Source organism: Nyctereutes procyonoides, unplaced genomic scaffold (genome assembly GCF_905146905.1).
Source record: "Nyctereutes procyonoides isolate TBG_1078 unplaced genomic scaffold, NYPRO_anot_genome, whole genome shotgun sequence".
Taxonomy (NCBI): Eukaryota; Metazoa; Chordata; class Mammalia; order Carnivora; family Canidae; genus Nyctereutes; species Nyctereutes procyonoides.
The window spans coordinates 16,312,874-16,339,053 of NW_026575044.1; the positions used below are offsets into that span (position 1 = coordinate 16,312,874).

A 26,180-nucleotide genomic window follows, 5' to 3' on the forward strand; every position below is an offset into this window, starting at 1 on the left:
AGTATAGAGAATCGAGGGTAGGTCGCCACCGGCAGCGGACAAGGAGGAGGGTGGCCACCGACTGGTCTGGGGTGTGTGTGAGGTACCTTAGGGACCATTGCAACTCTGCAGAAGAGAGCCCAGGCCAGCTGGTTGGGAAGGCAGGTGGATTCCCAACACTGCAAGGACCCAGGAAAGCAAGGGTTTGCAGCTTACCCGTGCTCTGTGTGGAGGCAGAAGTCTGCACCAAGTGGTCCAGTGACAAGGGCCTTGCACTCTTCTTCCACCTCCCCACTCTTGACACCTCCGTGGAGGGGTTTCCCGTGGAGGGGGGCTGGAAGGCTGGAATGGAGAATGACATCAAGCCCCTTCACATGGGAGTCTTAGGGTAGGAATCTTCCAAACCCACTTTGGAGGGCCAGACAAGGCCAGGGTTAAGTTCCAGGTGGCAGGAGGGTGCTGGAGTCTGTGGCTGAATCCAGTGAAGGGCTCTTTTCATGCCTGTCCTCTGACCCCAAAGTCCCAGGTGAGCTCCTGCCTCTCCCCGTAGCAGGCAAACAAAGGTGGAGCATCCTTCCGGAAAGTGCGGGAAGTGCGACTGACTGAGGATTGCAAAGGACCTCTGAGTACCAGGCTGCAGCTCTCCAGACCACCCCGTAGGGGATTAGCCTGCCACCGCCATCTTCCCCCTCGGCCCTGCTCTGTGGGTCTTGCTAGCATGGACTCCACCAGCCCACCATACGTTTATTTGTCCCATCTGTGTCATTTCCACAGAGCCCAGGACTGACCTGTCTTCCTTATGACTATGCTCACCAAGCCTTGGACAGGTGTCTTTAAATATCTACATGAGTAATGAGTGGCTCCTAGGCTTGCCACTTAGCTGTGTGACCTCACTTAACATTTATGCCCTTCCTATGCACTTCCTATGCACAGACACTATTTATCTGTGAACTTGTGTATCTGAACTCGTATACGCCCCACAGCAATCCTATGAAGTGTCACCATTATGATCCTTGGTAATGGACAGAAGACGGAAGTGAGGCCCAGAAGGCGGGCTGCCCTGTGGCAGGAAGGCGTCTGGTGGCAGAGCCCAGAAATCACAGGCCCCCACTTCTGTGCCCTCCTTCTTGTAACCTTGCCTATAAAACAGGGCTAATCACAGTTCTCCTTTCCCTACCTGCCCCTGCTGGCTCCCCTCACCCACAGGGGCAAAGTTTGGGTGCTGGGAAGGGTTGGGGTCCAGGCACTGTGGGCTCTCTGACTGCCTCCACCAGCACGGCCTTCCACGGAGGCCTGGGTGTGACCTTGTCTCCCCTTCCTGCACACTCTGGCAGGTCTCGGGTTCTCTTGCTATAAAATGGGGAGGGTCTCTCAGGCTGGGGGTGGGAGAGAGGGAATAGAGTCAATGATACGGAGGGGTTTCCACTTTAGGTAATACAGTGGTCTGTGCCCACTGCATCTAAAAACAATAAAAAATGCTGGACAGGATTTAAAAAAATGTGTTTCCAGCAATGAGGAGCTCACGGGGCAGTAAGGAATGAGGAGACCAAAATCTAAGAGAAAGCCAACTCTGAGAGGCGAGCCGGCACCAGGGGCCCTCATGTCCCGAGACCACTGGCCAAGCTGAGCCAAAACCACCTTTGGCTTTCATAGTGTGTGGAATGAGGAAGACAGATGCTGAAGCCAGGGCTCATTGAGGAGGGCAGACGAAGGGCAGCGCCCATCATGTCGGGACCCTAAAGGGCTACCTACGTACCCCTGCTAACAGCCTAAAGGATCCCAGCCCCATCACATCCAGCCTCAAGAAAGAGAGGACAGGACATACCTCGGGACCCTGTGCATAGGGTCTGTAGCCCCTCACAGCTCTTAGGGCAGTTGTGGATGGGGAGCAGTCAGCCTGAGTATGGAAGGGCCTCAGAGCAGCCACCTCCTCCTATTCCTCCAACACCCTGCAGGTGGTCCTCAGGAGACAGAGCAGCCCCTGCCTGAAGCCACTGAGGACCATCGATCTCGACAGGCAGGGAGGTTATGTCAGGCCTCAGTTTCTCACCTGCAGATGAGGAGCAAAGCAGACGCTCCCCAAGATCCCCTCTGGCACAGGGGTCTTCTGAGGAGGCTATGTGTGCCTGCACTTGGCACCCCTCTAGAGTAGGAGGTAGTAGTGGATGTGATAGATTGGCCTGTCTCCTCCAAGTGCTCTGCCAGGAGATGGGGGCATGAGGGTGTGGTGGTGTCCGTGGCCCAGACTGGGCCTTTGATGTACTCACAGGTAGGTGGGCTGGCGGGGCCTGTAATAAGGGCCGCCAGGGCAAGAGGCAGGGGAGCCCCTAGGGGCATCCGCAGCTTGACCTGCTTGGGTCCCCATAATTGCTTCCTCCCCTCCTTGGGAGGGTACAAATAGAGATGCCTCGTCTCTAGCCTCCTACAGCTGAAACCAGCAGCAGTGGTGAGTGCCAGCTGCTGGGGTCCTGCCCTGCATTGGGTGTCAGGTAGTTCAGGGTCTGCGGATGGGAGCGGGGCTGGGAAGAGATGTCAGGTATAGGGGGCTCAGGGGGCCTCTGTACAGTGAAGGGCTGCCCAGAGTTTGGGTTAGGGGTGTTCAGAGCTGAGGGCTGGTGGGGGCGGGGGCCTCGGTGGGGAGAGAGGATTCCTTCGGGTCTCCAGACACCCAGCTTCTGAAAAAGCAACCTGGTGCCAGCCAGGCCAGAGGAGCCCAGAAGGGCCACGGAGCACCTCTTAGGTTCCACATTCCTTGGGCTGTGGCCCTTTTCTATGCTGGGAACCCAGACACCCTGTTCCAATGCTGGCTGTCACAAGGACCCTACAGGCAGTTCTTTGCCCCTCACTCCTGCCCCTTGCCTGGCCAGCCTTCTACCCTACAGGCCCGCAAAGGGGAGGCAGGTACAGAGCCTTGGCTTTGGCTGCAGTGCTGCTGATTCCTGTCCCTTGGGTCATGGGGACCAGCCTGCCTCCCCGGCTGCCTCGGTAGTTTCCGAGCAGGTGATGGGATTGGGGGAAGCAGGCATTTCCAGGAAAGGCTGCCCCTCCAACAGAACAGGGTATTCCTCTGCAGAGCTTGTAGCTCAAGACTGCCAGGGAAGTGGGAGACTGCTTCAGGTGGGGCAAATCCCCAAACTGGCTCTCTGCACACCACCTGACTCAGGTCCCTGAGTCTGCCTGAGAGGTGAAACAAACCCCAGTTTACAGATAAGGCCCCTGACACCCAGTGTCAATGACTCATCTGAGGAGGCATGGCTACTTGGATGCAGAGTTCAGGGGAGGAGGAGTGGGTGAGGGTGGTGGTGATAAGCTGGTGGGGGTGCCTCTCAGTCCTCACCCCTCCCCGAGAATGTCCAGCTCCTCTGAGAGCTCATGCTGTTTCCTACAGAAGGAGCTGGGGTCCTAAAGGTTGGATGACTGCATTTTATGGTGCTACAGAGTGGGACTGGGTGTCAGGGATCATCAGGGAATCCTCACGGGTCCCCAGTGTGGGGGTGTTGTTGGTGGGTGGGGCACACTCCCTGAGGGGTTCACAATGATGGTGGAGAAAGAAGACCTCTGTCCAGGAGAATAACAATGGGGTGGTTGGGAAATGTCTTAGAAGGGGCTGGAGTGGTCAGGGAAGGCCGCCTGGAGGAGGTAGAGCGTGTGGGCCAGAAGCCTTGGGGAGACAAAGGTCTGGGAGTGGTCCCTGGGAGACACCTGGGCAAAGGCTCCCTGAGTCTCCGGCATGAGGCTCACATCCTTGTTCTCTGACAGTGAGGATGGCCAGGCCTCTGGAGCAGGCGGTGGCTGCCATCGTGTGCACCTTCCAGGAATATTCAGGCCGTTGCGGGGACAAGCACAAGCTCTGTCAGGCAGAGCTCAAGGAGCTGCTGCAGAAGGAGCTGCCTACCTGGATCCCGGTGAGCACCCAGGGATGCACTCTGAGCCGGTGGGGCACAGGCAGAGCTGCGAGGAAGGGACACCAGGACGGGATCCCCGTGGGCGCCACTGCTGCTGCTTTGCAGGGCTGCTGGGAGGCTGGAGCCAGAGCACTGTGCAGAATTCCCAACACATAGTGGGCCCTGAGAAGCATACAGTGGGACCTGGGGAGGGCGCTCAGGGGGCACGGCCAGGGGCTGGCTGAGGTTGGCCTCGGAAGGGGTGCGCGGGGGTGGGGTGTGTGTGTGTGGGGGGAGGGGTGGCCCACGAGGGGAGGGTGGGACGTGGCATGCTCACTCCTCACCCCGCCCCGCCCCCTGCACAGACGGAGCTTCGAGAGTGTGACTACAATAAATTCATGAGTGTGCTGGACGCCAACCAGGACTGCGAGGTGGACTTTGTGGAGTACATGCGCTCCCTCGCCTGCCTCTGCACCTACTGCCACGAGTATTTCAAGGGCTGCGCCCCCGACCCTCCCTGCTCCCAGTAGGCCCTGCTTCCCCCAGCCCCGTCCTGTACCCTCCACATGGTTACCCTGGGTTGTTGGCCCTGTACCCGTGAGGCCTGAGTCATGAGGGGACCTCCTCAGCATCGTGGCTGTCATGGCTAGAGACACAGAGCAGGCTGCTGCCACCTCCCTGCTGAGGCCGTGGTGGTGGGAGGCGGCCAGCGCTCAGAGCCTGTGTGCACACGAGAGACCACGACAGGGAAAGGCCCACTTAACTCCTAATAAAGAACTGGCGTCACTTGGTTTGGCTTGCTTCTTTTGAGAGGGTAGCCTGGGGTTTGGGGCAGTCTTCATTCCTCCCTGGGGAGCAGGAGGCTGAGGCCAAAGTCAGCCCAGCAACAACACACGGTCTCCACCTCCTGCAGGAGGGCTGGGCTCAGTACCAGGAGAGTCTAGGGGCTTCGGGGTGTCTGTTTCTCTTTCTCTCTCTGGGGTCTCTGAAGAAGCGGTGGCCCTGGGCTGTGAAGGAAGATGCGGGGGCAGCCAGAGGCTCCCTGGGATGGGAGCTCAGTTCTCACGAGCTGCTCCTGTTCCGAGGAGGAGGGTGGGGTGTAGGGGTGGGGTGGGCTTGTTTGCCTGGCTGTGGGAGCCCAGAGAGCAGAACTAATAGGATTAGGGTGTCTGAGGTCTGACAAGGGGATTGCTCCTGGCCAGAGAGGGGTGCCCTGCATCGGAGGGGAAGGGGACACCTTGGCCAGTGCCCATCGCTGGAGCCAGGGCCAGCCGAGTGCCTTAGGCTCTACTCCTGGTTCTCAGTCACCCTGAGTTCATACCCCACTCTGAGAAGGTGACCCCGATCCCTGCCTTCCCCCTTTTGTGCCATTTCTCCTCTAACTATCCACTCCAACCTGCATTCTTCATCCTAATACCACTCCAACTCTAGATACCCCCTCTTGAGATCCTCCCAGTGCCCAACCCTCTGGGTACCTGCCGTCCATCCCTGAGCCCCATGTCTGATTCCTGCTCCCTACTTCATCACCACCTCACCTGGACCTCTGTCCACTGATATGCCTGGGCTGGTCCTAGCATCACCTCTGGGTGCTGTTCTGTTCTTCCTACAGACCCCCAGCCCCGTCCCTGGGCCTCATCAGTGTGGCAAGTGCTCTCTATGGAGGGGAAGGACAGTGAGATCAGTGCCACTGAGCCTGGGGTCTGTTCCTTAGTTCCTGGGCAGCTACATCTCCAGGGTAATTTCTTTCTTTTATTTCCCCAATATTCAGTTTTTTTCATCTTATTTATTTTTTTAAGTAGGCTTCACACCCAACACGGGGCTTGAACTTACTACTCCGAGATCAAGAGTCACACACTCTACCCACTGAGTCAGCCAGGTGGTTTCCCGGGCCTCACTCAGCACGCCTGTGTCCTCTTTCCTTGCTGCCTGTGGGATGCTGCGCCCTGACCCCCATGGCCCTGAAGTCAGGTTGAGCTGTGCCCACCACATTGACACCCCTGCCCATGCGGGCTCTCCCACTGTTCTGTGTGCCTGCCCTGGGCAGGAAGCTGCAGGCCCACGGGAGGACTGGCTCTCCCTCATCCCCAACCCCTGCTATGGGCAGGGCCTGGCCAGGGTATAAATAGGACAGAGTGCTGGGCTTCCCCCACTCTTCCTCTCTTCGCACCCTCTCTCCTCATCTCTTCTCCTTCTTGGTCTGGTGAGTCGAGTCTCCTGATTAGCACACATGGGGTGTCAGGCCCAGGCTGGGGTCAGGCTCTGGGCAGAAGAAGGAGTGGCTGGTGAGAGCCAGATGCACTAACTGGGTCCAGTGTGAGATCATGATGTGGAGGCCTTAGTGTGGGGTGGTGCATGTGTGTTTGCGTGCTCCTACATGCATGCATGTGAAAGAGATAAAACAACAACACAAGAAGTGTGCCCGTGGCTGGATCTGACTAGCTGGGTGGTCCTGAGATGCTGGGCTTTGCACGTGTATTGCTGTAGTGTGTGTTGGTGTGTGTGTGTGAGGCATGCGTGTGTGCATACTCGGGTATGGGATGCTAACTCAAGGCCACTGTAGCCTTTTGTCTGGTTGTGTCTTTGGAGCCTCTGCTCTGCACCAGCTGCCTGGAGCCTGCCTCCCCCCCCCAACCCCTGCTTCTGCCACCGCACCCTGCCCCTCCCTACTCTAGGGCTAGGTCACTGTTTTTTTCCGATGCAGGCCCCTGGGCAGGCCTCCAGCAGCCCTGGGAGGGGGAGGATGGGGCAGGGCGGGGCTGCTGTGGTCGCGGGAGTACTGGGGGGGAGCAGTCGGTGAGGCCCAGCCTGAGGGATGCTGCCTGACCCACACAGCCTGTGCAATGGTCCTGGTCAGTGTTGGAGGCCTGAAGCACACGCTTCTCAGCAGGGCTGAGCCCACCTTTCTGGGGTCCCCCTCTGGTGGGAGCAGAGTCTCACCCAGTGCTCCCTGAGGGATGGAAATGGGGTAGGGCATGCTGCATGCAGACCCGAAGTTGGGGCTGGGGGAGATAAGGGTGTCTCTGGGCTTGTCCTCAGGTCCTGACAGCCACCATGACGTTCCCCCTGGAGAAGGCTCTGGATGTGATGGTGTCTACTTTCCACAAGTACTCTGGCAAGGAGGGTGACAAGTTCAAGCTCAACAGATCAGAGTTAAAGGAGCTGCTGATGCGGGAGCTGCCCAGCTTCTTGGGGGTGAGTGGCTCCTGCCTGAGAGTATGCCTTTGAGTGCCCCCTTCCCCACAGAGGAGGGGCTGGGGCCAGGGTGTGTGTGGGGGCAGGGTTTGCAGCCGGCATCTCACTGAGATGGGGAAGTCAGGCACAGAGCTTGCTGTGGAAACGCAGCTGGAAACATGGTGAGCACTCGCCACTCATTTCTTGGAGCCTGGCAAGAAGAGGGCCGGACCCCAATGGGTAAGGTGCAGGCCAGATGTGCCAGGCATTGCACAAGTTAACCGAAGAGGAAGAAAAGTTCAGACCTAAGTTACTCCCTCAGGTAGTGGAAGGGCAAAGCTGAGACCCACACACTGGGACGGTCTTCCGGTTGCCACCAACCCAGCAATGAGCAAGGTTTGAGTCTCTGTGGACAAGAAGACACAGTTACGGAGACACCTGCCCACACCCCTGAGCACTCATGGCTCTCGTCTATATCAAACTTTATGCAGTTTATATGTTATTCTCGGGACAACCCTGGGGGAAGGCACTGTGGTCCCTGGTCTAGCTGAGTGCAGGTGCTCAGCTGAGAGCAGGGTTCCCAGGCAGGGCCCCCAGGGCAGGCCCAGGGAGACGCTGTGCCTCCCTGAGCTCCCACCTGCAGGTGGAAACCTGCTTTAGTCTTGGCTCCACCCCCAGAGCTTGCGGTCCTACCTGTAGCCTCTTCTCTGCAGAAAAGGACGGATGAAGCCGCCTTCCAAAAGCTGATGAGCAACTTGGACAGCAACAGAGACAACGAGGTTGACTTCCAGGAGTACTGTGTCTTCCTGTCCTGCGTCGCAATGATGTGCAATGAGTTCTTCGAAGGCTTCCCTGATAAGCAGCCCCGGAAGAAGTAAAGGCCTCTGTGCGGGAGGGGTTGGGTCCAGCAGCTGAGGTCTTACCTGTTGGCAGCAGGCACGGGACCTCACCCTGGCTCCCCAGATGTGTGCAAGTTGTAGACCATGTTTAATAAAGATTCTTGGAAGCTTTGAGGCTGATGGTCTGGGAGACTCTGGGTCTGGGTGGGGGCTCAGGCTGGTGGGGGCAGTTCTGTGGGGAGCAGACTGGTGAAGGTCAGGGAGTGGTAAGCAGAAGACTGTCCGCAGTGCGCCTGCTGGGGTCTGGAATGGGGTTTGGGTGCCTTGGGACAGGGGGCTGAATCAGTGCCTGGCTTCCAACCCAGGGATGGGTGAGTCCAGCCTGTCCATGGTGAGGTTCTGGAGGCCACAGCGTTGCAGCAGCCCCAGGATATCACCCCTTTGACCTTTGTTCCTGCCCCAGAGATCCTGGGATGAGGGTTGTTAGCAGTTACGGTCCTGGTCCTCCAGAGAAGGACAAAGAACCTCAAAGGGATGAGTGGAGGATCGTGGCTGTGGTGAGAGCGAGGGAGGTGGTGGGAGGTGGCCTTAACTTTGGAGCTGAAAATGGCCATAAATTTGGAGATGAAATTCCAGACACCGGATCTGATAAATGAAATTGACATTGTTCTTCCTCCAGAAAATATCAGGCATGATGTTGTGTCCCTTCTGGTCACAGGCAGGTGATTGAGGTCAGCCGACCAGGCCAGGCTGGGGTGGGGTGGGGGCCTCCGAAGGTCCTGTCCTCAGCAGGGGGCTTGGTCCCCTTGACCTTTCAAGTTCTCCTCCTTCCTTCTCATTCCATCCTGTTTTTCTCTCAAGTGTCAGAGCAGAGGGCAGGTGACTCAGATATTCCTGCAGATGTGACTTGCAGAGGCCTGGGGAGGATTTGGGTCCAGGAAGCAGCCGCCTCCTCCCCTTCTGTGGTCGGAGGGAGCCCTCCCCTGGGCCTGCAGCACTCTGCCTTGGAAAGTCCTGTTGCTGAGCAACCAGTCCCTGCTGCCTCTGCAGCCCTGCAGGGGCGGGGGTGGGGGGTGGGTGGGGGGGTGGGGGTGAGACACAGAGCACAGCGGGGCAGGGAGAGCCCAGACAGGCCAGGTGGGGCCATGGCACCACATCAAACCCCAAGTTGGCTCTGTTCTCAGACCTGAACTGGTTGGTGGTAGAGCTATGTGTTTCCTGGGATTCAGGGGATTCGTCCTGACCCTGTCCCCTTCCTTCACACACCCTGAACCTGCTTCCAACCCACCCCCACCACATCACCTGGCCTCCCCATTCTGTGTGCCTTCCCTGGACCCTGATCCTAGGCTTCCATTCCAAGTCTGACAAATCTTTCCCATGAAGACCACTGAGGCTGAGAGAAATCATTTATTTAAAAACTCTGCAAACACCATAGGCTCTATCCTCACTAATGACCTTGACAGTGCCCTTGGCAGGATACATCTTCCCTCATGGATTCCCATCTCCAGGTGAGCTTTCTTTGCTCTTGGTGTGGACAGTGGCCTCGGGCATGAGCACAGTCCCTATATTTGGCCCATACTCCTGGGTCGTGTTTCCAGAGCAGCTGGTTTCTTTTCCATCCCCTTGTCCCAACAGATTGAGTGCTGGTTTTTGGTTGGCCCTGAAGCTGTGTGTGGCACAATGAACTCTAGGTGTCCCTTCCCCTTGGGAAAGGAGGGAGGCAAGACTGGCAGAGGGGTTTTTTCTCAGCCCTGTCCCAGGAGGCTCTGGCCCGGGGCCTCCTCGGGTCCCCACCCGTTCTCATTGGCTCTTTCCCTGCCCTGGTTTCCTGGGGATTAGAGCAAGGAAACAAAGGCAGGGAGTGTAGAAGGGAGTGTGTTTCTGCTCTGTGCTCTGTCTGCTGGCTCCTTCCCAGGTGAGTCCTTCCTTCTCACCTCCTGGCTCCTCTCTGTGGTGGGGCAAGTGGGCGATGACAAGCCTTGGGGACCTCCACCAAGGAAGGCCAGGCATGATGAGTGGGCACTTGCTCAGAAAGGATGGCCAAGTGTGAAGCTGTGCTTCTCAGAATTTCTTGAGAAGGGGCTCTGTTGCAGATGTCCGGAAGCCCTTCCTTCCCTGTGGTCCTGGCTGAGTCTCCTGGGGGAGGCTAAGCTGAGGTTCTGGGGTGCCGAGAGGTCACTGATGAATCCAGTTCAAGAATCACTAGGTGGGCTTCAGGCTGAGGGAGGGAACCAGCTGCTCTTTCCTCCTTGCTCTGACTCCACACAGATTAACCTGGAACCCCCACGTGTCGGGGGTATAGTCCCTTCCAAAGAGGAAGTAGTTTTTGAGTCTGAGTCTGCCTTCCATGGTGGATGGATGGAAGGTGGATGGATTGGGTGGATGTGGCTGTGTTGATGGATGAGGAAGGCCACATCCAACCCAATCTTTGGGTCCAATCTCAGATTCTGGAGATTTCCATGCGCCCAACTCACTTGGTGCCAGTCGTGTGTGCACTTCTCTGGGCCAGAGATGGAGACCAGCTGGACAAGTCCAGTAACCTCTCCCCTGTTTCCTGCTGAGACCATATCTCCCAGTTCCAACCCCAGCCTCCTCCAAGCCCTGGACTCTCTCTTTGCCCGGTCCTCCCCTTGTACAAGAGGACACACTCTGTCATCCAGTGATTCAGGCACCGGGGCAAAGGAGGGTGCTTAGGAAATGAGTGCCCATGCTCAGTGGGCCAGGGGCCCTTACCACCAGTTCATCTTTTGGGGAGGTCCTCTTGTCATCTGCACCTAGAGCCCTTTCCAGCATTTTTGGAGCATGCAGCTCCTTTGGGGCTGGCTGGTCTCATGGCTCTAGCTGCTCCACAGCTTCAGGTCTTACTATACAACCTGTTCTGGGACATTTGAGTCCACTTGTTGGTAAGTTCTGTTTCAACCTGGGTTCTAGTTTCTGGTCCTTGAGAGAGAGCCTCAGGGCTGGGCTAGTGATGGGGAAAGCAGAAGGTCTGGCTTCCCGGGGAGGTAATCCTTCTCTCTCCCTTCACCCTCCAGAGGCACCCACTGATGGAGACTCCTCTTGAGAAGGCCCTGACCACTATGGTCAGCACTTTCCATAAATATTCTGGGAGAGAAGGCAGCAAACTGACCCTGAGCAGGAAGGAACTAAAGGAGCTGATCAAGAAGGAGTTGTGTCTTGGAGAGGTAGGTCACTGTCACCTGCAGCCGAAGACCTGAGTTCTCCCTGTGCACAGCATGGGGGAGGAGGAAAAGAGTGGAATTACATTCCATTGTCAGGGGCTCCCCTCCTGCGAGGGAGGAAGCCTCAGTTCTGCATCTGTAGAGACCCAGCTGAAAGGACCCACATCCATTCTCTGAGTGCTCTAGTCTCAACCAGGAGAAGGGTGGCCAAAGGGAACCCCTGTGGTGAAGAAGGTGCCAATCTTGGGCCAACAGATGCAAGACCTCTGTGTGTGTGGGAGGAACTGGGTTTCACTGAGAAGGAGGGAGGGCAGTGTCAGAGGCTGAATTATAGCCTGTGTGAAGGGTTAGCGGTCAAGGAGCCCATCAGCCATGGGAGAGCCTGTGTGAGGAACCATGGGGCATGAGGCACCAGGGCGCCCAGCTCGAGCAAGGGCAGGGCACCCACCTGCATGCCTGGCACAGCTGGGGCTCTCAGCTGGCACTGACATGGGAACACAAAGGATCATTCTGCTGGAGTGTGAACACAAGGTTGGAAGGAAACAGATTGCTTCTTGCCAGATGGAGAAGCTGGGAGGTGGCTGACGGAGGGGAGGGCCTATGAGGAAGTTATATTATTTTTATGGGTAAAAAAAAAAAATAGAGGCTTAGAAACATTATCTAGCTTGTCTAAGGACACTCAGCGAGTAAGAGGCTAAGTCCTTCCTTTTCCCCTGAAAATCCAGTCTTGAGGCCTCTCCAGTCACATGGTCAACCTTGGTGGCCTCCTCAGAGAGAGCCTTCCTTTGGGGACCGGAGCAGGTGTGGGTCTCACCAGGCCTGCCCTCTGGCTTGCCTGCCAGGCTCCCTGCATTCTGGAGTTAATGAGGGCGAGGCGAGGGGCCGCGGGTCCCCTAGGGGGACAGAGGCCCTGGGGTAGGCCTGAGTTTAACAGGAGCCCAGTCTGGGGGCAAGGACCACGGCACAGAGATGTTGTTTCCATCTCCATCTGTCCTGATGCCCGTCTCCTGTGGAAAAGTGGGAGCTGAGGGCAGTAAAGAGGGGAGGGCAGAACATGTCTGTCTTCCTGTCCCACCTAAGGGCCCTGTCTCCATCCTCCTAGTGGAGCAGGGCTGGGAGAGCAGGGGACAGATGGAGTGTGGCTGAGCCAGGGATTCATCTCCATATGTCTGTGTCCCCCAGAAAGGGAGGTGGCGGTGGCTGCTCGGCCCCAGCACTGCTCTCCTGGAGTGTTGTCGGGGTCAGTTCTCAGCTACCCACTGTGGGGACAGAAGTCTGGATCATGCTCAGTGCCACATAGTCACCAAAGCATTTCTGTTAGACATTGTATAAAGTCCAGATGATTCTTTCTTTGGATGGTGGGAAGTGCTGAGGAAAGGGGAGGGTGGACCAGCTTTCCTCTGGATTTTTGCTCAGACTAGGAGTCAGGTCACCACATGGTGCCAGGCCTTGTGCTGGGTGTGGGCTGGGGACACTGTGGGGGTTGAGACGTTCAGTGTTGCTGACCCAGCCGAGGGTCACCCTGAGGCTGTCCTCCCAGGGGTGGGTGGCACCGTGCACTGGGGGGCAGGGCTGAATGGGGTGGCTGACCTGTCCCTCTCCTTGTGCTCTTGAAGAAGATGAAAGAGAGCGGCATCGATGATCTGATGAGGACCTTGGACAAGAACAGTGACCAGGAGATCGACTTCAAGGAGTACACGGTGTTCCTGACCACACTGTGCATGGCCTACAACGACTTCTTCCTGGAGGAAGATAAATGACCAGGGCTCAGCCCCTTGCCCCTGGCCTCTTCAGCTGTCTCCCAGACACTCCCTGGCCCCTGGCCCTGCTCTCTCTTCTGGACGGACCCTGCTTCTGCCTTCCCTTCCAGCAGAGGAAATAAAGATTTTTCCATTCCTGGCTGGTTTTGCAGATGTCTTGTCCACCTTGGCTGGGGGTGGGTCGGGCGAGGCAGGACTTCTCCCTGAGCTGAGTCTCCGGGCATTAGGGTCACCTACCTCCCGCCCTTCCCAGTGTGGATGCCACCCGGCTTCCTGGGCTTAGTTCTGCCCTTCAGGGAGATGAGGAAGTTGGGGCAGGCTTTCACTTGCCTTTCAGAGAAAGCTAAGAGAAGTGCTTTGAGGTGCACAGGTACTGGGGAGGGTCCTGAGGGCAGTGGTGGACAAGCCAGCCTGAGGCTACCCCATGCCAGCTTCCCCCAGCAAGCCCACCCCACCCCATCATCTGTGCTTTCTGTTGTCTCCAGTCCCCGCTGTGAAAATCCTTTCACTGGAGAGTAGCTAAGTAAAGCCGGGGCTGGTCAGCAAGTGCTGCCCCGCAAGAGGCTTGCAGGTGGGATTCCAGGCTGGGCTGTGGGGTTGCGGCCGGCGCGGAGGAAGGGCTATGGGGGTGAGGGTGGGGTTGTAGGCGGGGACGGAGGGCTGTGGGGTGCGGGCGGGAACTTGCTTCTGAGGGGTGGGTGCTGTAGATGCCCTTTGAATCATATCCTATAGACCTGGCTGCTCCCTCTCCTTCAGCTAGGGTTGACCCCGACACCCTCTGGGGACCCCCGCCCCCCCCGTGGGCTGTGGTGTTGGCCGGGACCTCGGTGTCACGGACCTGCAGCGGTCTCCCCTGCGATCCCCGCTCCACCCTGGGAACGCGGAACCCGGAACAGCCCCGAGCGGGAGGCGCTGAGGGCTGCCCCCCACCCCCCCCCGCCCCAGCCCGCCCCGGGGTGTGTCCTGTAGACGCGGGCGCCCTGCGGGCTTGGGTGGGGGCGCAGGAGGGGCTGGGGGCGGGGCGGAGGGCGGGGCTGGGGGGGACTTCGGCGAGGGGGGGCAGGGCGGTGGGGGGCCTGGGGGCGGGAGGAGTGGGCTCCGGCCGCCTGCCCTCGCTCCCCGCAGCTAAAAGGCGCGCAGGCCACCGCCCGTCGGTCCCTGGACGCTCTTCCGGCCGAGCGGTGAGTCCCTGCGCGCCCAGCAGGCGCCCGCCCCGGCCCGAGGGGCCCCGGGCTGCGAGGGCGTGTGCGGCTCCCCTCAGGCTGCCCAGCTTCTCCCGGGCCGCTCTCGCTGCCGTCCGGTTGGTTCCTTGGCCACCTCCCTCCTGCGGGCCTCCAGGAGTGCCTCTCCCTCCCCTCAAGCCCTGGGCTGACTCCTGATGGGGACCCCGACGCGGGTGGGGACACAGCTGTTGGGGAATGTGGGTAGGCGGGGGGGGGGGGGGGGGGCTCCGGCACTGAGCAGCCTCTGGCCCCCAGCTCCCAGCCCAGTGCCCAGCCATGGCGTGCCCCCTGGATCAGGCCATTGGCCTCCTCGTGGCCATCTTCCATAAGTACTCGGGCAAGGAAGGCGACAAGAACACTCTGAGCAAGAAGGAGCTGAAGGAGCTGATCCAGAAGGAGCTGACCATTGGCCCGGTGAGTTAAGTCTCCCCTAGGCCCTAGAAGCAGGGTGAGGAGAGGGAGAGGTGCCAGGTGCATCTGACTCACAGTTACTACGTTCTGGGGGCCCAGCCCACATCGTTTACTGAGACGGTTGGTCACTTCCCGATACTCATACTCGATACTCTACTCGATACTCTCAGCCTGGTACCTGCCCCCAGTGAGGAGCAGGTGTGGAGAACCAGCCCAAGGTGGACTCGCATCTTTGGTGACAGGGAGAGTGCAGAGCTACTTGCATGAGGGAGGGCTGCCTGGAGGAGGAGAGGAAGAGAACCTCAGGCTCTCCTCCCATTGAGTCTGGATTTCCCATTCTGTCCCGTTAGAAGCTGCAGGATGCTGACATTGCAAAGCTGATGGACGACCTGGACCGAAACAAGGACCAGGTGGTGAACTTCCAGGAGTACGTCACCTTCCTGGGGGCCTTGGCTCTGATCTATAATGACGCCCTCAAGGGCTGAGCATACAGCAGGAAGGTGGAGACACCACCCTCCATTGGGCCTGCCTAATTCAGATCCAGTGCTGGGTAACTGTTCAATAAATACCTTTCTTTGGTCAAGTCTTCCTCTGTGTCCTGGTAGCCTAGTGATTTATGTCCTGCTCTGCTTGGTTGCTGCACCAGCCATCAGAGTTTGCTCACAGTCACCTTTGGGGGTGACTTGCAAGGCCCCACACTTGGGGCCACCCTGATGAGGCCACTGCTAGGTCGTAAGATGCCTTTACATGGATTCGAAAAGGGTCCCACTCTGGGCGAAGGCTCACGTGGTTCCCAGGAAAGAGGTTTCTGGGATGGGAGTGGAGAAGGAAATCGTGCCTGAACCTGGCTCTGATGGGTCTAGATTGGGGCAGGGAAAGTCCGGGTGCTGTACTTTTGGGATGTTGGTGAGGTTGCGGGGTCTGGAGCCAAGAAAGAATTCTTGAGATTTCTTTCGTGCAAAAAGGTGGTTTTGTTAATGCACAGGGACGGGACAGTGCAATTGATTATTGAGGTTGGGGGAAGTAAAGAGAAGTTCCAGAAGGATCTTTATCAGCTAAAGGAGATTCACAGGATCCTGGGGGCATTGCTTTTGTCCAGCTAAGGCTGTTTTTCCCTCCAGCAGGGCATTGAGACAGCCGGGAGCTTCCTAGAGGAAGGTTCTGCTCTGCTGGCCTTAAGGCACTGCAGATTACAAGGACGTTTAGGGTTTTTTACATTTCCTTCTGTCTGTTCCCCTGCGTGGCTAGCCAGGGCCCTGAACCCCTGAAGATGATCGAGTTGCCTGTTTGGCCCTGGCTGTGCTGCAGTGAAGTGCAGGCAGAGAGAGGCCACATCTGGCAGGCCCAGAGCCTGGCTGGAGAGGCCATCCGGGACACTGGATGGCTGCGTCCATGGCAGCTGCCCACCACCCAGTTGAAGGGGGGGCCTACTGTCTCCGTATTCAGTGTGTATAAGTGTTCTTTGCATTGGGGGTGGAGGTCTGAGTAGCTGGCAGCTGCAGGGGGTGCTTGGGATGGGGGGGGGCAGGCTAGCCACAGCTTCTGGCCTCTGGATCAGTATTCAGTGAGCCCATCCCTGTAGCCTCAGAATGAATCACCCCAGTCATTTCATGGGAACCAAGCCTGGCTCTCAGCCCCTATCAGGGAGGATGACTAATTGAATTATTGTGTGAATCCATTGTTTGCATTTGTGGTTTCAGGGCATGGGGTGTGGGGATAAACTGTATCTCAGGGCAATGGGGCATTTGTCACTGTTCTCTGCCCTCCAGGCCTGGTCAGAGCCAGACAAGTTCCTCTGTAAGTTCTGGGCACCTCGGAGGGAGACCACATCCTCCTTCCCCTCTTCCTCCCTCACTTCCTGGGGGCCCAACTTGGTGGAATTGTCGTCCTTCTGTACGGGCTACGATGAGTGAACAGGAGTGAACAGGGGAGAAAGGGCAATGAGTCCTCTAGTAACCCCTCCTGCCCCTCAGGGAGTCAGAATCACCAGCCAGGGACTCAGCTCCCACAGGCTGAAAAGCCTCATCCCAGCCTTGGCGGGGTCCTTCCAACTCCATCTGGAAAAGTACCCTCCCTGCCTGTGGGGGTGGCCCCTGGAGCATGGGGTGTTCACCCTCACCATCCTGTGGGCAGACAGCAGGGTGCTGGGGGATACTGGTATGGGTTCTCTTGAACCCCAGGGGAGGAGCCTGGGGGATGGAAGCTGCCACAGCTCTGGTGCTCAGGGAGTTCCTCTCATAAAGAGGGAGACAGTATCTGGCCACCCAGGGGATGTCAGCTGCTCCAGCATCAATTCCTACATAAACAACTCAACTTTGTCTACGAGGCACCTGTGTGAGTGAGTCAGTGAAAGGAAAGCCGTTTGCAAAGTCAGAATTTGAACCTCTTCCCCTCTTTCAGGGGTGAAAAGACCTTGGTGCAAAGTGAGAGGGGGAGCTGTCTCAGCAGGTAAAGACCCCTCCCCAGGGAGGAGCTGCTCTGGCCAGGCTCAGCCCTGTGTTTCTGGGGCGCTCTGCTGGCTGGAGGACCAAGAGGCTGAAGTGAGACTACAAACATGCACAGTCCACCTGCTGAATAAACAGGATTATTCTTTGGCTTCTGCTTCTCCACAGTAGTGGAGGGAATGGGAAAGAGGATTTAAAAATTAAAACAAACCCTGAATAAATAGCAAATCTTTTTGTTTGCTTTGGGAGTATGACAATTTTTAAAAGATTTTATTTTTCAATTATCCGTACATACAATGTGGGTCTCAAACTCATGATCCCAAGATTGAGAGTCCTATGCTCTACTGACTGGGCTAGCTAGGCAGCCCAGGGTATGATTTTAAAGGTTTGGTTTGGAGGTGATGGTGGTGGGAGGAAGCAACATTTCCAATGCTATCTGGTGGGTGCAGTCATGTTCTTAGGGGTAGTGGATGCATGAACTATTCATTTTTATTGTATTTGACTCTGATGTAAAGTTGAAGTGAACGCTTGGAGCTCACTCTGTGAAGCGGTCTGGGCTAACAAGAGGGGAAAGGTTCCTTTTTTTAAAAAAATATTTTATTGGGGCAGCCCGGGTGGCGCAGCGGTTTAGCGCCGCCTGCAGTCCAAGGTGTGATCCTGGAGACCTGGGATCGGGTCCCACATCAGGCTCCCTGCGTGGAGCCTGCTTCTCCCTCTGCCTGTGTCTCTGCCTCTCTCTCTCTCTGAATAAATAAATAAATAAATCTTTAAAAAATATTTTATTTATTTATTCATGAGAGGCACAGAGAGAGAGAGAGGCAGAGACACAGGCAGAGGGAGAAGCAGGCTCCACGCAGGGAGCCCGATGTGGGACTCAAACCGGGTCACCAGGATCACACCCTGGGCTGAAGGTGGCGCTAAACTGCTGAGTCACCGGAGCTGCCCAAGGGGAGAGGTTCTGATTGGAGTCTAGGTCACCCATGGTGGGACGGTGGAAGTGGCAGTGTGACCTCATTCACCTAGCTCAGGGTCCTTTCCCGTTTGCTGTGTATAATTGATGTTAATTCTTCTACCTCATGGCCCTGCATGAAGCTGCTGTATTTGTGAGCTGGGGTGGGCCCAGGAAGGGGAGAGGACTGAGTCACAGAATGGAGCTCTCTGTTCCTTGCCCAGCAAATCTGGAATTAGTAAGAATAAGGCCACCTTACTTTGGTGTAGCACTTTTGTTTTTACCAGACACTTTAACATCCATTGTCTTTTGTAATCCTCAGAAGACCTGCATGTGCTATGGGTTATCAGCCCCATTTGAGTGAAAAGGGAGGTAAGAGCCTCTACTTGGGCATGGGATCAGAGCTGGGCCTTCCCCAGCCCCTCGTCAGTGCACAAGTGTGCCTTTAAAAAAATTTTTTTTTTCTTTATTTAAGCCATCTCTATCCCCCACAGGGGGCTCAAATGCACGACCCAGAGGACAAGAGTTGCGTACTGTTCCAACTGAGCCAGCCAGGCGCCCCTAGTGTGCATCTCATCATGACATAGTTTGGCCATTCTTTCTTCATCTTTTTTTCTACATGTCTTAATTACATATTGAGAGTATACGAAATGATTTGTAGAACACATCTAAGATGTAAGAATCATGGCACAAAACCCTCGATGTTACCTTTACCTTTCAACCTCTTGGATGGCCTTCCCCATCCTATCTCCTTCCCTCCAAGTGGAATCACTGTCTGGTCTCTGTGTTCGTCCTTTCTTCCTTTTTCTTTCTTTCTTTCTTTCTTTCTTTCTTTCTTTCTTTCTTTCTTTCTTTCTTTCTTCTTTCTTCCTCTTCCTTCCTTTCCCTTTTTTTTTTCTTAAGGTTTTACCCATTTATTTGACGAGAGAGAGAGAGAGAGAAAGAGAGAGAGCACAAGCAAGGGGAGCAGCAGAGGGAGAGGGAGAAACAGGTTTCCCACTGAGCAAGGAGGCCAACATGGGGGCTCGATCCCAGGATCCTGAGATCATGACCTGAGCCAAGGCAGATGCTCAACCACTGAACCATTACTATTCTGATCCAAATAAGTTTATAAAATTAGTCCCTCGGTGGCTCAGTCTGTGAAGCATCTGCCTTCAGCTCAGGTCATGATCCTGGGGTCCTGGGACTAAGCCCCAGGTTGGGTTCCCTGGTCAATGGGGAGTCTGCTTCTCCCTCTGCCCCTCCCCCTGCTTGTGCTCTCTTTCTTTCTCTCTCTCAGATAAATAGATAAAATCTTAAAAAAACAAATCGATCAAATTAATAAAAGTCATACAAAAAGTAAATGCTTTACAAAAATAAATAAAATTAACTTTGAAAGTGAAGGTGAAATGATATCTTAAAGAAAGCACCATCTTCGGGATCCCTGGGTGGCGCAGCGGGGATCCCTGGGTGGCGCAGCGGTTTAGCGCCTGCCTTTGGCCCAGGGCGCGATCCTGGAGACCCGGGATCGAATCCCACATCAGGCTCCCTGCATGGAGCCTGCTTCTCCCTCTGCCTGTGTCTCTGCCTCTCACTCCTCTCTCTGTGTGACTATCATAAATAAATAAAAAAAAAAAAAAAAAAAAAAAGAAAGCACCATCTTCATCACTGGAGCTGTTTTTGGGCTGTGGTGTGTCCTCTGCTGCTGGAAACACTGATTCTACACTCAGGTCAACAGGTGGGGGTGGCTGACACCATCTTCACATAATCCCATTTCTTTTTTTTTTTTTAAGATTTTATTTATTTATTCATGAGAGACACAGAGAGAGGCAGAGACACAGGCAGCGGGAGAAGCAGGCTTCATGCAGGAAGCCTGATGTGGGACTCGATCCCAGATCCCAGGATCAAGACCTGAGCCGAAGGCAGATGCTCAACCGCTGAACTGCCCAGGTGTCCCACATAATCCCATTTCTTGTTTGATCAATGAGATGCTTTTGAATTTTTTTGAGGCATGTAGTCTGTTGTTAATCATAAGCTATATAGATTCTGTATTGAAAAATATCTATTTGCTTTGTCTCCCTTAATTACTTCATTTATGGATAGAGATTCCAATTCAGAGTAACTAGTATTAGTTTCAGCGCTGAAATGTCCATCCATCACCTGCTCAGAGATAAGAATAATTCTTGAGGTGGGGACTTTGCTTGTTGATTGGCATTTTCTTTCTCCTTTTACAGATTATGAAGGTGTAGAAGAATGCTTTCTAATAGAGTGAATCTTTGATTTGAAGTTTTATTTTTTTTAATTTTTATTTTATTTATTTTTTTTTAAGATCTCATTTATTTATTCATGATAGACACACAGAGAGAGGCAGAGACACAGGCAGAGGGAGAAGCAGGCTCCATGCTGGGAGCCCGATGCGGGACTTGATCCCGGGACCCCAGGATCGTGCCCTGGGCCAAAGGCAGGCGCCAAACCGCGGAGCCACCCAGGGATCCCCTGATTTGAAGTTTTAATATCATCTATAATTCTTAGGAACATCTCAATATAGAAAGGATTAAAATTTTAGACTTTAAAAAATACTGAAGTAGCATTGCTATACCAACAAAGATGCTAATGTTTGATCCCTAAAAATTGTACAATATAGCAGAATTCTGAAATACAGAAAACAGTCATTGTAATAATTTATTCCCTAAAACAAGCAACAGTCACATTCCCAACTAAGCAAGATGCCTGCATCCACTCTCAGTCTCTTGGGGGGGGGGGGTTCACAGTCTGCCCTGAGGAAACTGCCTCCAGAAATGGGTCAAATTCCTTAATGCATCCCCCGCAAAGATAAACAAATATTTCTGTTTTCTGACCAAATCTTCCTAAGTGTATAATTACCTTTTCAGTGACAGCACGCAGCTCCTTCCTGTTGACGTCCCTTTATTTCAGACATCTAGATCATTTCTGGGTGTCCATTTCTCCAACCAGTCACAGATTACGTGGGAGTAAATAAATATTCTCATAAACACAGTGTTTACTTGGGAGTTAGTCTCAAGAGTGTGAGTCATTACCAGAAAAAGTCAGTTCTGTGGCATAAGTCCAGCTCCAGTTTATTATTGTATGTTCTGAGAAGTGTCCTTGTGCACAGCTCAGAGCCACAGCCTTAGTTTAGGAACACACAAATGTGTGATCCAGAGCTCGATCAGGAAATTACTGACTTTGGTAAGTAAAACTTCTCCAAGAAACTGGGAAAAGCCTCTAAAACAAACTGTGTGTGTGCATGTGCATATGTTTGTGTGTGTGTGTGTGTGTGTGTGTGTGTGTGTTTTTCCCCATCCCTTGTCCCCAGTTTGGGGAAAAATTGTACGCACTCCTCCTTCTGTGCTCCCATTCAAGGGTTAGAGCACAGGGTTGGGAATGAGTGACCTGGGGGATCAGGCTGCACTGGGGCCTGGAACCCAGGCGCTTCCACGGGAGAGAGGCTCTGAGCAACCTGGTGATGGTCTGGTTGCCAGTCCTTTGGCTGCTCCGCTCAGTGCCATCTGTCCCCTGGGAGTGCCCTGAGAGGCCTGAGGTAGCATGATTGCCATGGACAGCCTGGCAGATGGCCAGATCTTTGGACACTAGCTGGCTGGAGCAGAAACCAGAGCATTCTGCTCCTTTTTAGGGATGTGCCACACAATGCTAGTGACTACAGCCCCACAGGGTAAGGAAAAAGTTGAATTAGACATCTTGGCCTTAGTTCTCCTACAGTGCTGTCAAATTTGTCTTTGTTTAAAATCATACCAGCTTCTACTATGGATTGAATGCAGTTCCCTCCTCCCCCATTCCTATACTGAAGTCCTAATCTCCAATGTGATGGTACCTAGAGAGGTGGAGCCTGTGGGATGTGATCAGGTTTGGGAGAGGTCATCAGAGTGGAGCCCTTGGAGCCCCTGTGGGACGCCTGGGTGGCTCAATGGTTGAGCGTCTGCCTTTGGCTCAGGGCATGATCCTGGAGTTCCGGGATCGAGTCCTGCATCGGGCTCCCCACAGGGAAACTGCTTCTTTCTCTGCCTGTGTCTCTGCCTCTCTTTCTGTGTCTCTCATGATTAAATAAATAAAATCTTAAAAAAAAGAGAGAGAGGGAGAGAGAAGGGAGCCCTTGTGATAGACTTGCTGCTCTCTACAAGTAGAAAGGAGGGCTGCTCACATACCAGACACTTGTCTGGTCTGATCTTGCCAAGTTCATGCAATCCCCTGTGTTTCCTGGCAGCCCCCTCAGGTTATCCTTTATGATATATCGGATCCCAGGCACAGGTAAGAGCTCCCACAGTCCTCTATGCCCGTCCTTATCACATGAGAGTGTGACAATCCTTCTGCAAGCCTGACTGCTTCCAGCTCCAGCCCCTCTCCTGATACCCACTGTGAGCTATTCAGGGCCACGAACCATGTCATCCTCATGTTTGTTGAGCACAGGGCCTACTACACAATAGGTGTTTGATGAATCTTTGTTGAAGGGATGAACTCCTTTCCACCCTGGAGAGTGTGGTGGGTTGGAGGCAGGACCTAGAGGTGGGGTTTTCACGTAGGACTGCAGTCCCACAAAGCCCCACAAACCCAACAGTCATCATTTCAGGAACACAGTGAGGGCTCATTCTTGCTGCTGAGGGGTTGGTGGGCAGGCCCAGCTCTGGTGGGCACACAGGGTGCTCTGTGCCTTTACCCGACATGGTGCTTGCCCTAATGCAGGCACTTACTATTATAATCAGCTATCAATGAGTGCATGGGACTTGTGAGGTGCAGTGGACCAGCCTGTCCCCTCCAAGTGTTCTCCAGTAACCCCTTCTTGGCCATTGTTTTTCTCTACCCCTGAATGAAATCCTTCTGGTCTCATAGCCTTTCTGTCTTCAGATGGGAAAAGCCCCAGTCAGAAGTTCCCCCACCCCTGGTCTTGGGGAAGCTGCCATGGGAGAGGGTGAGGGCAGCATCTTCATGGGTGCCTCCTTCCTGCTCCATGGGAGTTTTGGCCCTCCAGGCAGGTGAGAGGAGAAAGTTAGACCACAAAGTTCTCTCTTCCCAATGTATTTATAATCTGGCCTTGGCATTCTCATTGGGTGGTGGGAGTAATTCTTGTGGGTTTGTCAGAGCTGCCCCTGGTTTCCAACAAAAGTCTCCACAGACTCTTCACTGGGGCCACCCTGTCTGGTAGGCCATCTCCCTTCTGTGGGGGTGCACATGTGGCTGCAGGTCCTGAGCAGCCATCCGGCTACTGGGGTTGTAGCCACACTGCTCTGGAGACACTTCTCCCCATCCGCTGCTGCGCAGGACGCTTCTTCCCTGTAGGTCTTGGCTGTGAGTCAGGAATCACTGCTGGTGGGTGCCAGTTCCGTAGGACACAGCCCGAGCTCTCTGAGTGGCTCTCGCCTGGGTTAGGGAGAGGGGAAGCACCCTGCCCTCACCCTCCATGGCGTGTGGGGTGGGGAACGAGGACACACCCTGCCAGCATCCCAGTTTACTTGTCTCTCTGAGCACCCCAGCCTTCCCTACCCTTGAGGTGAGGGATGGATCAAGTCACCTCCTGCCTTGAAGGTGGTTGTATAGACATATAACAGCCTTGTTCTCAGCTTTGAGGTCACAGTGAGGGAGACAGCAGCACCCTGTTAGTTTAGGTTTGTGGAATGAACACATGCACAGCTGAACTTAGTGTCCCGAGTGACAGGCCTGTCACCAGCAGAACTGTGGCTGTGTAGGTGGAGACGTGAGCCCTAACTCTATCCTTGCCTGGCATGTGTTTTTGGGAACACCACTTCCTCTCTTTCACAGTTGTCTCCTCTCTAAAATCAGGATAATTGTGGAGCCCGCCATACGGCGGTGAGGTAGACCAGGGCTGCCCACAGGGGTGTCCCAACTCTGGCAGAGCCTTTGGTGCTGGTGTCACTTGTCCTCGGTGGGAGGGGGGTGGGTAGCATATGGGAGTGAGGCGGGCGGCTCAGGTTTCTTGGTTTGGCTGGAATCGTCAGGAGGAGGATGTCTGGGAGGTGGGTTCATGGTGAGGGATTCAGAGGAGGGTGAGGCTGGTTTCTGGCCCCTGGGCAGGAGGCTGTTGGAGAAGACAGGTCCCTGCTGAGGCTGCTCCCACCTACCTGTCCTTGAGGATGCTCGCTCAGTCTGCTTGGGGACAACTTGCCCTGTGGGCTTTCACCAGTGTGTGTGTGTGTGTGTGTGTGTGTGTGTGTGTGCAGGGAGGGGGTTCCTGCATCCCTGAGAACTAGTCCAGTTCTTTTCTCCCCATGGGGTCACCTCTCCTCTCTGGCTGGGCGGTGCAGTGACCCGGGCCTTGGCCTGGGCAGCTAACGCATGTGCTCTTGTGGTTTTCTTGCAAACATTTCTGCAACCCCCTTCCTTGTCTTAGAAGTGGACACTTTATTTCATGATAGCTGCACAGAGCTAGTGAGTCAATGGGGACCAGGTTATTGGTATGGAAGGACTCGGGAAGTTCAGAGTTCCCCGCGAAGGCCCATGGAGGCCAGTCGGTCCTTGGTGTTACTGCCGCCTTCACGTCCAGCCACACCAGTCTGACCACTGCCCCTTCCCCACCGGCACCTCAACCCGGTGGTGCTCCAAGACATACTGCCTTACTCTTACCTGCCCCAGGGTGAGCACCTGACTGTGGGCATGGCTGCTCCCTCAGCACTGCTCCTGGTGCCGATGGCCTTGGCCAGCCTGCTGTGCCCAGTCCTTCCTGGCACGGTCACAGAAGAGGCACTTGACGGACAGTGGCCGACTGGCCATCCTGACCCAGCTACAGTGTGGCTCCGGCTGGGTGAGTGATGCAGCAAGACAGGGCTCATCGCCAGGAAGAAATTATATCTGGATGCTGGAGTTAGATCCAGGTGATGTGGTTTCCTAAAGGCAGTATCTGAAACTGTGCTGGAGTTTCAGTACAACAAGTTTGAGAACATGAGGGAGAAGTGAGGAAACTATTTGGAGGACATCCTCAGCCTGACATTCTCTGGAATATTCTGTGGAAGTGGAGTTCTCTGCGTCTTTTGCTATAAATATAAACTTTACATCAGTGAGGTGTCAGAATGCTCTTTTTTCTAAGCTTCAAACCCAGCTTTTTTTTTTTTTTTAAGATTTTATTTATTCGGGATCCCTGGGTGGCTCAGTGGTTGAGCGTCTGCCTTTGGCTCAGGGCAAATCCCAGTTTGGGGATCGAGTCCCACACTGGGCTCCCTGCATGGAGCCTGCTTCTCCCTCTGCCTGTGTTTCTGCCTCTCTCTGTGCATCTCATGAATAAATAAATAAAATCTTAAAAAAAGAGATTTTGTTTATTCATTTGGGAGAGAGAGAGAGAGAAAGAGGAGAGAGAGAGAAAGAGAGTGCACAAGCAGGGGAAGCCAGAGGAAAAGATGGAGAAGCAGATTCCCTGCTGAGCAGGGAGACAGACCTATGTGGGACTCAAGTCCCAGGACCCTGAGTCCATGACCCAAGCCGAAGGCAGATGCTTCACTGACTGAGCCACCCAGGTACCACAAATATTTTTTAAATAAATGAAATAGTATCAAGAATATGCTTGCAGCTTGTATGTATAGTGACTTGATTTTTTTTTTGTTAAATTGCTTCTCATATGAAAATATATAGAAAATAACTCTGCAAGGAGATGCCTCTGGATGATGAAACTATGTTAGGCCACCATGTTTTATGATCTCATTTTCAATGAATAGGCATTACTTTTTAAACCAGTGATATAAAACTAGTTTTATTTTGAAAAGCAAAAGTTAGAGAGATAGGGCACAGAAATCATGGAAGCACTGGGGTTGATGGAGGCAAGCAAGATTTCATGTGTTTCTGGGGAAGATCAGGAGTTTCCTGGTAAGGCTGGGGTAAGGTCCCAGGATGGAAGAAGATGCCAGTTAGTCCCAGGGACAATGACTGGGACAGAACCCAAATCTGAGGAAGTTTGGGGGTGGAACTGAGGCAGATATGAGTGGGCTTATGACCTGGCAGTCTTGTGGCCACTCTCCCAGAGCAGTGAGTGAACTAGGTGAGGTTGAGGGTGAACACCCTCCCCTCAACCGTTGTCTGATTCAATGCTCATTTTTCTTTAGTATTGCTCATATTTATTCCTGCAAGTTTTAGTGCTGATCTTCAATTCTTCAGAGACCCATTGGTAATTAATTCATGAATGAAGGCCTCTCCAGGACAATTTAATCCATTGTCATTGCTAACACAAGTTTTCCTTATCCCCAATTCAGAGAGAAATGGGAGGTATATCAACTAAAATAATATTAAAAAGTATAAAACTGATCCAGAAGATAGATGAGGTAAGCTTGGACATGTTGGTGAACCATAAATCAAGAATTCTGTCAAGGGCTCATGAGGTTATATA

General features: G+C 54.4%; 4 protein-coding genes across 5 annotated transcripts; all 4 read left to right on the plus strand.

Moving 5' to 3' along the window:
- The first annotated feature begins 2,399 nt into the window (after nucleotides 1-2,399).
- Nucleotides 2,400-4,654, plus strand: S100A3 (S100 calcium binding protein A3). The gene is made up of 3 exons (XM_055324249.1): nucleotides 2,400-2,468; nucleotides 3,739-3,884; nucleotides 4,229-4,654. The coding sequence occupies exons 2-3, from the start codon at nucleotides 3,744-3,746 to the stop codon at nucleotides 4,391-4,393; spliced, it is 306 nt and encodes a 101-aa protein (XP_055180224.1). The 5' UTR covers nucleotides 2,400-2,468; nucleotides 3,739-3,743; the 3' UTR covers nucleotides 4,394-4,654.
- A 1,315-nt stretch (nucleotides 4,655-5,969) lies between these two features.
- S100A4 (S100 calcium binding protein A4) lies at nucleotides 5,970-8,045 on the plus strand. The gene is made up of 3 exons (XM_055324250.1): nucleotides 5,970-6,063; nucleotides 6,900-7,055; nucleotides 7,748-8,045. The coding sequence occupies exons 2-3, from the start codon at nucleotides 6,915-6,917 to the stop codon at nucleotides 7,910-7,912; spliced, it is 306 nt and encodes a 101-aa protein (XP_055180225.1). The 5' UTR covers nucleotides 5,970-6,063; nucleotides 6,900-6,914; the 3' UTR covers nucleotides 7,913-8,045.
- Nucleotides 8,046-9,346: 1,301 nt separating this feature from the next.
- Nucleotides 9,347-12,913, plus strand: S100A5 (S100 calcium binding protein A5). The gene is made up of 3 exons (XM_055324257.1): nucleotides 9,347-9,788; nucleotides 10,909-11,058; nucleotides 12,672-12,913. The coding sequence occupies exons 2-3, from the start codon at nucleotides 10,921-10,923 to the stop codon at nucleotides 12,813-12,815; spliced, it is 282 nt and encodes a 93-aa protein (XP_055180232.1). The 5' UTR covers nucleotides 9,347-9,788; nucleotides 10,909-10,920; the 3' UTR covers nucleotides 12,816-12,913.
- Nucleotides 12,914-13,889: 976 nt separating this feature from the next.
- Nucleotides 13,890-15,037, plus strand: S100A6 (S100 calcium binding protein A6). 2 transcript variants are annotated; one of them, XM_055324259.1, is made up of 3 exons: nucleotides 13,890-13,996; nucleotides 14,294-14,452; nucleotides 14,800-15,037. In XM_055324259.1, the coding sequence occupies exons 2-3, from the start codon at nucleotides 14,315-14,317 to the stop codon at nucleotides 14,932-14,934; spliced, it is 273 nt and encodes a 90-aa protein (XP_055180234.1). In that variant the 5' UTR covers nucleotides 13,890-13,996; nucleotides 14,294-14,314; the 3' UTR covers nucleotides 14,935-15,037. The 2 variants fall into 2 exon arrangements, with proteins under 2 accessions (XP_055180234.1, XP_055180235.1); XM_055324260.1 differs by lacking the exon at nucleotides 13,890-13,996 and adding an exon at nucleotides 14,033-14,115.
- Nucleotides 15,038-26,180: the final 11,143 nt, after the last annotated feature.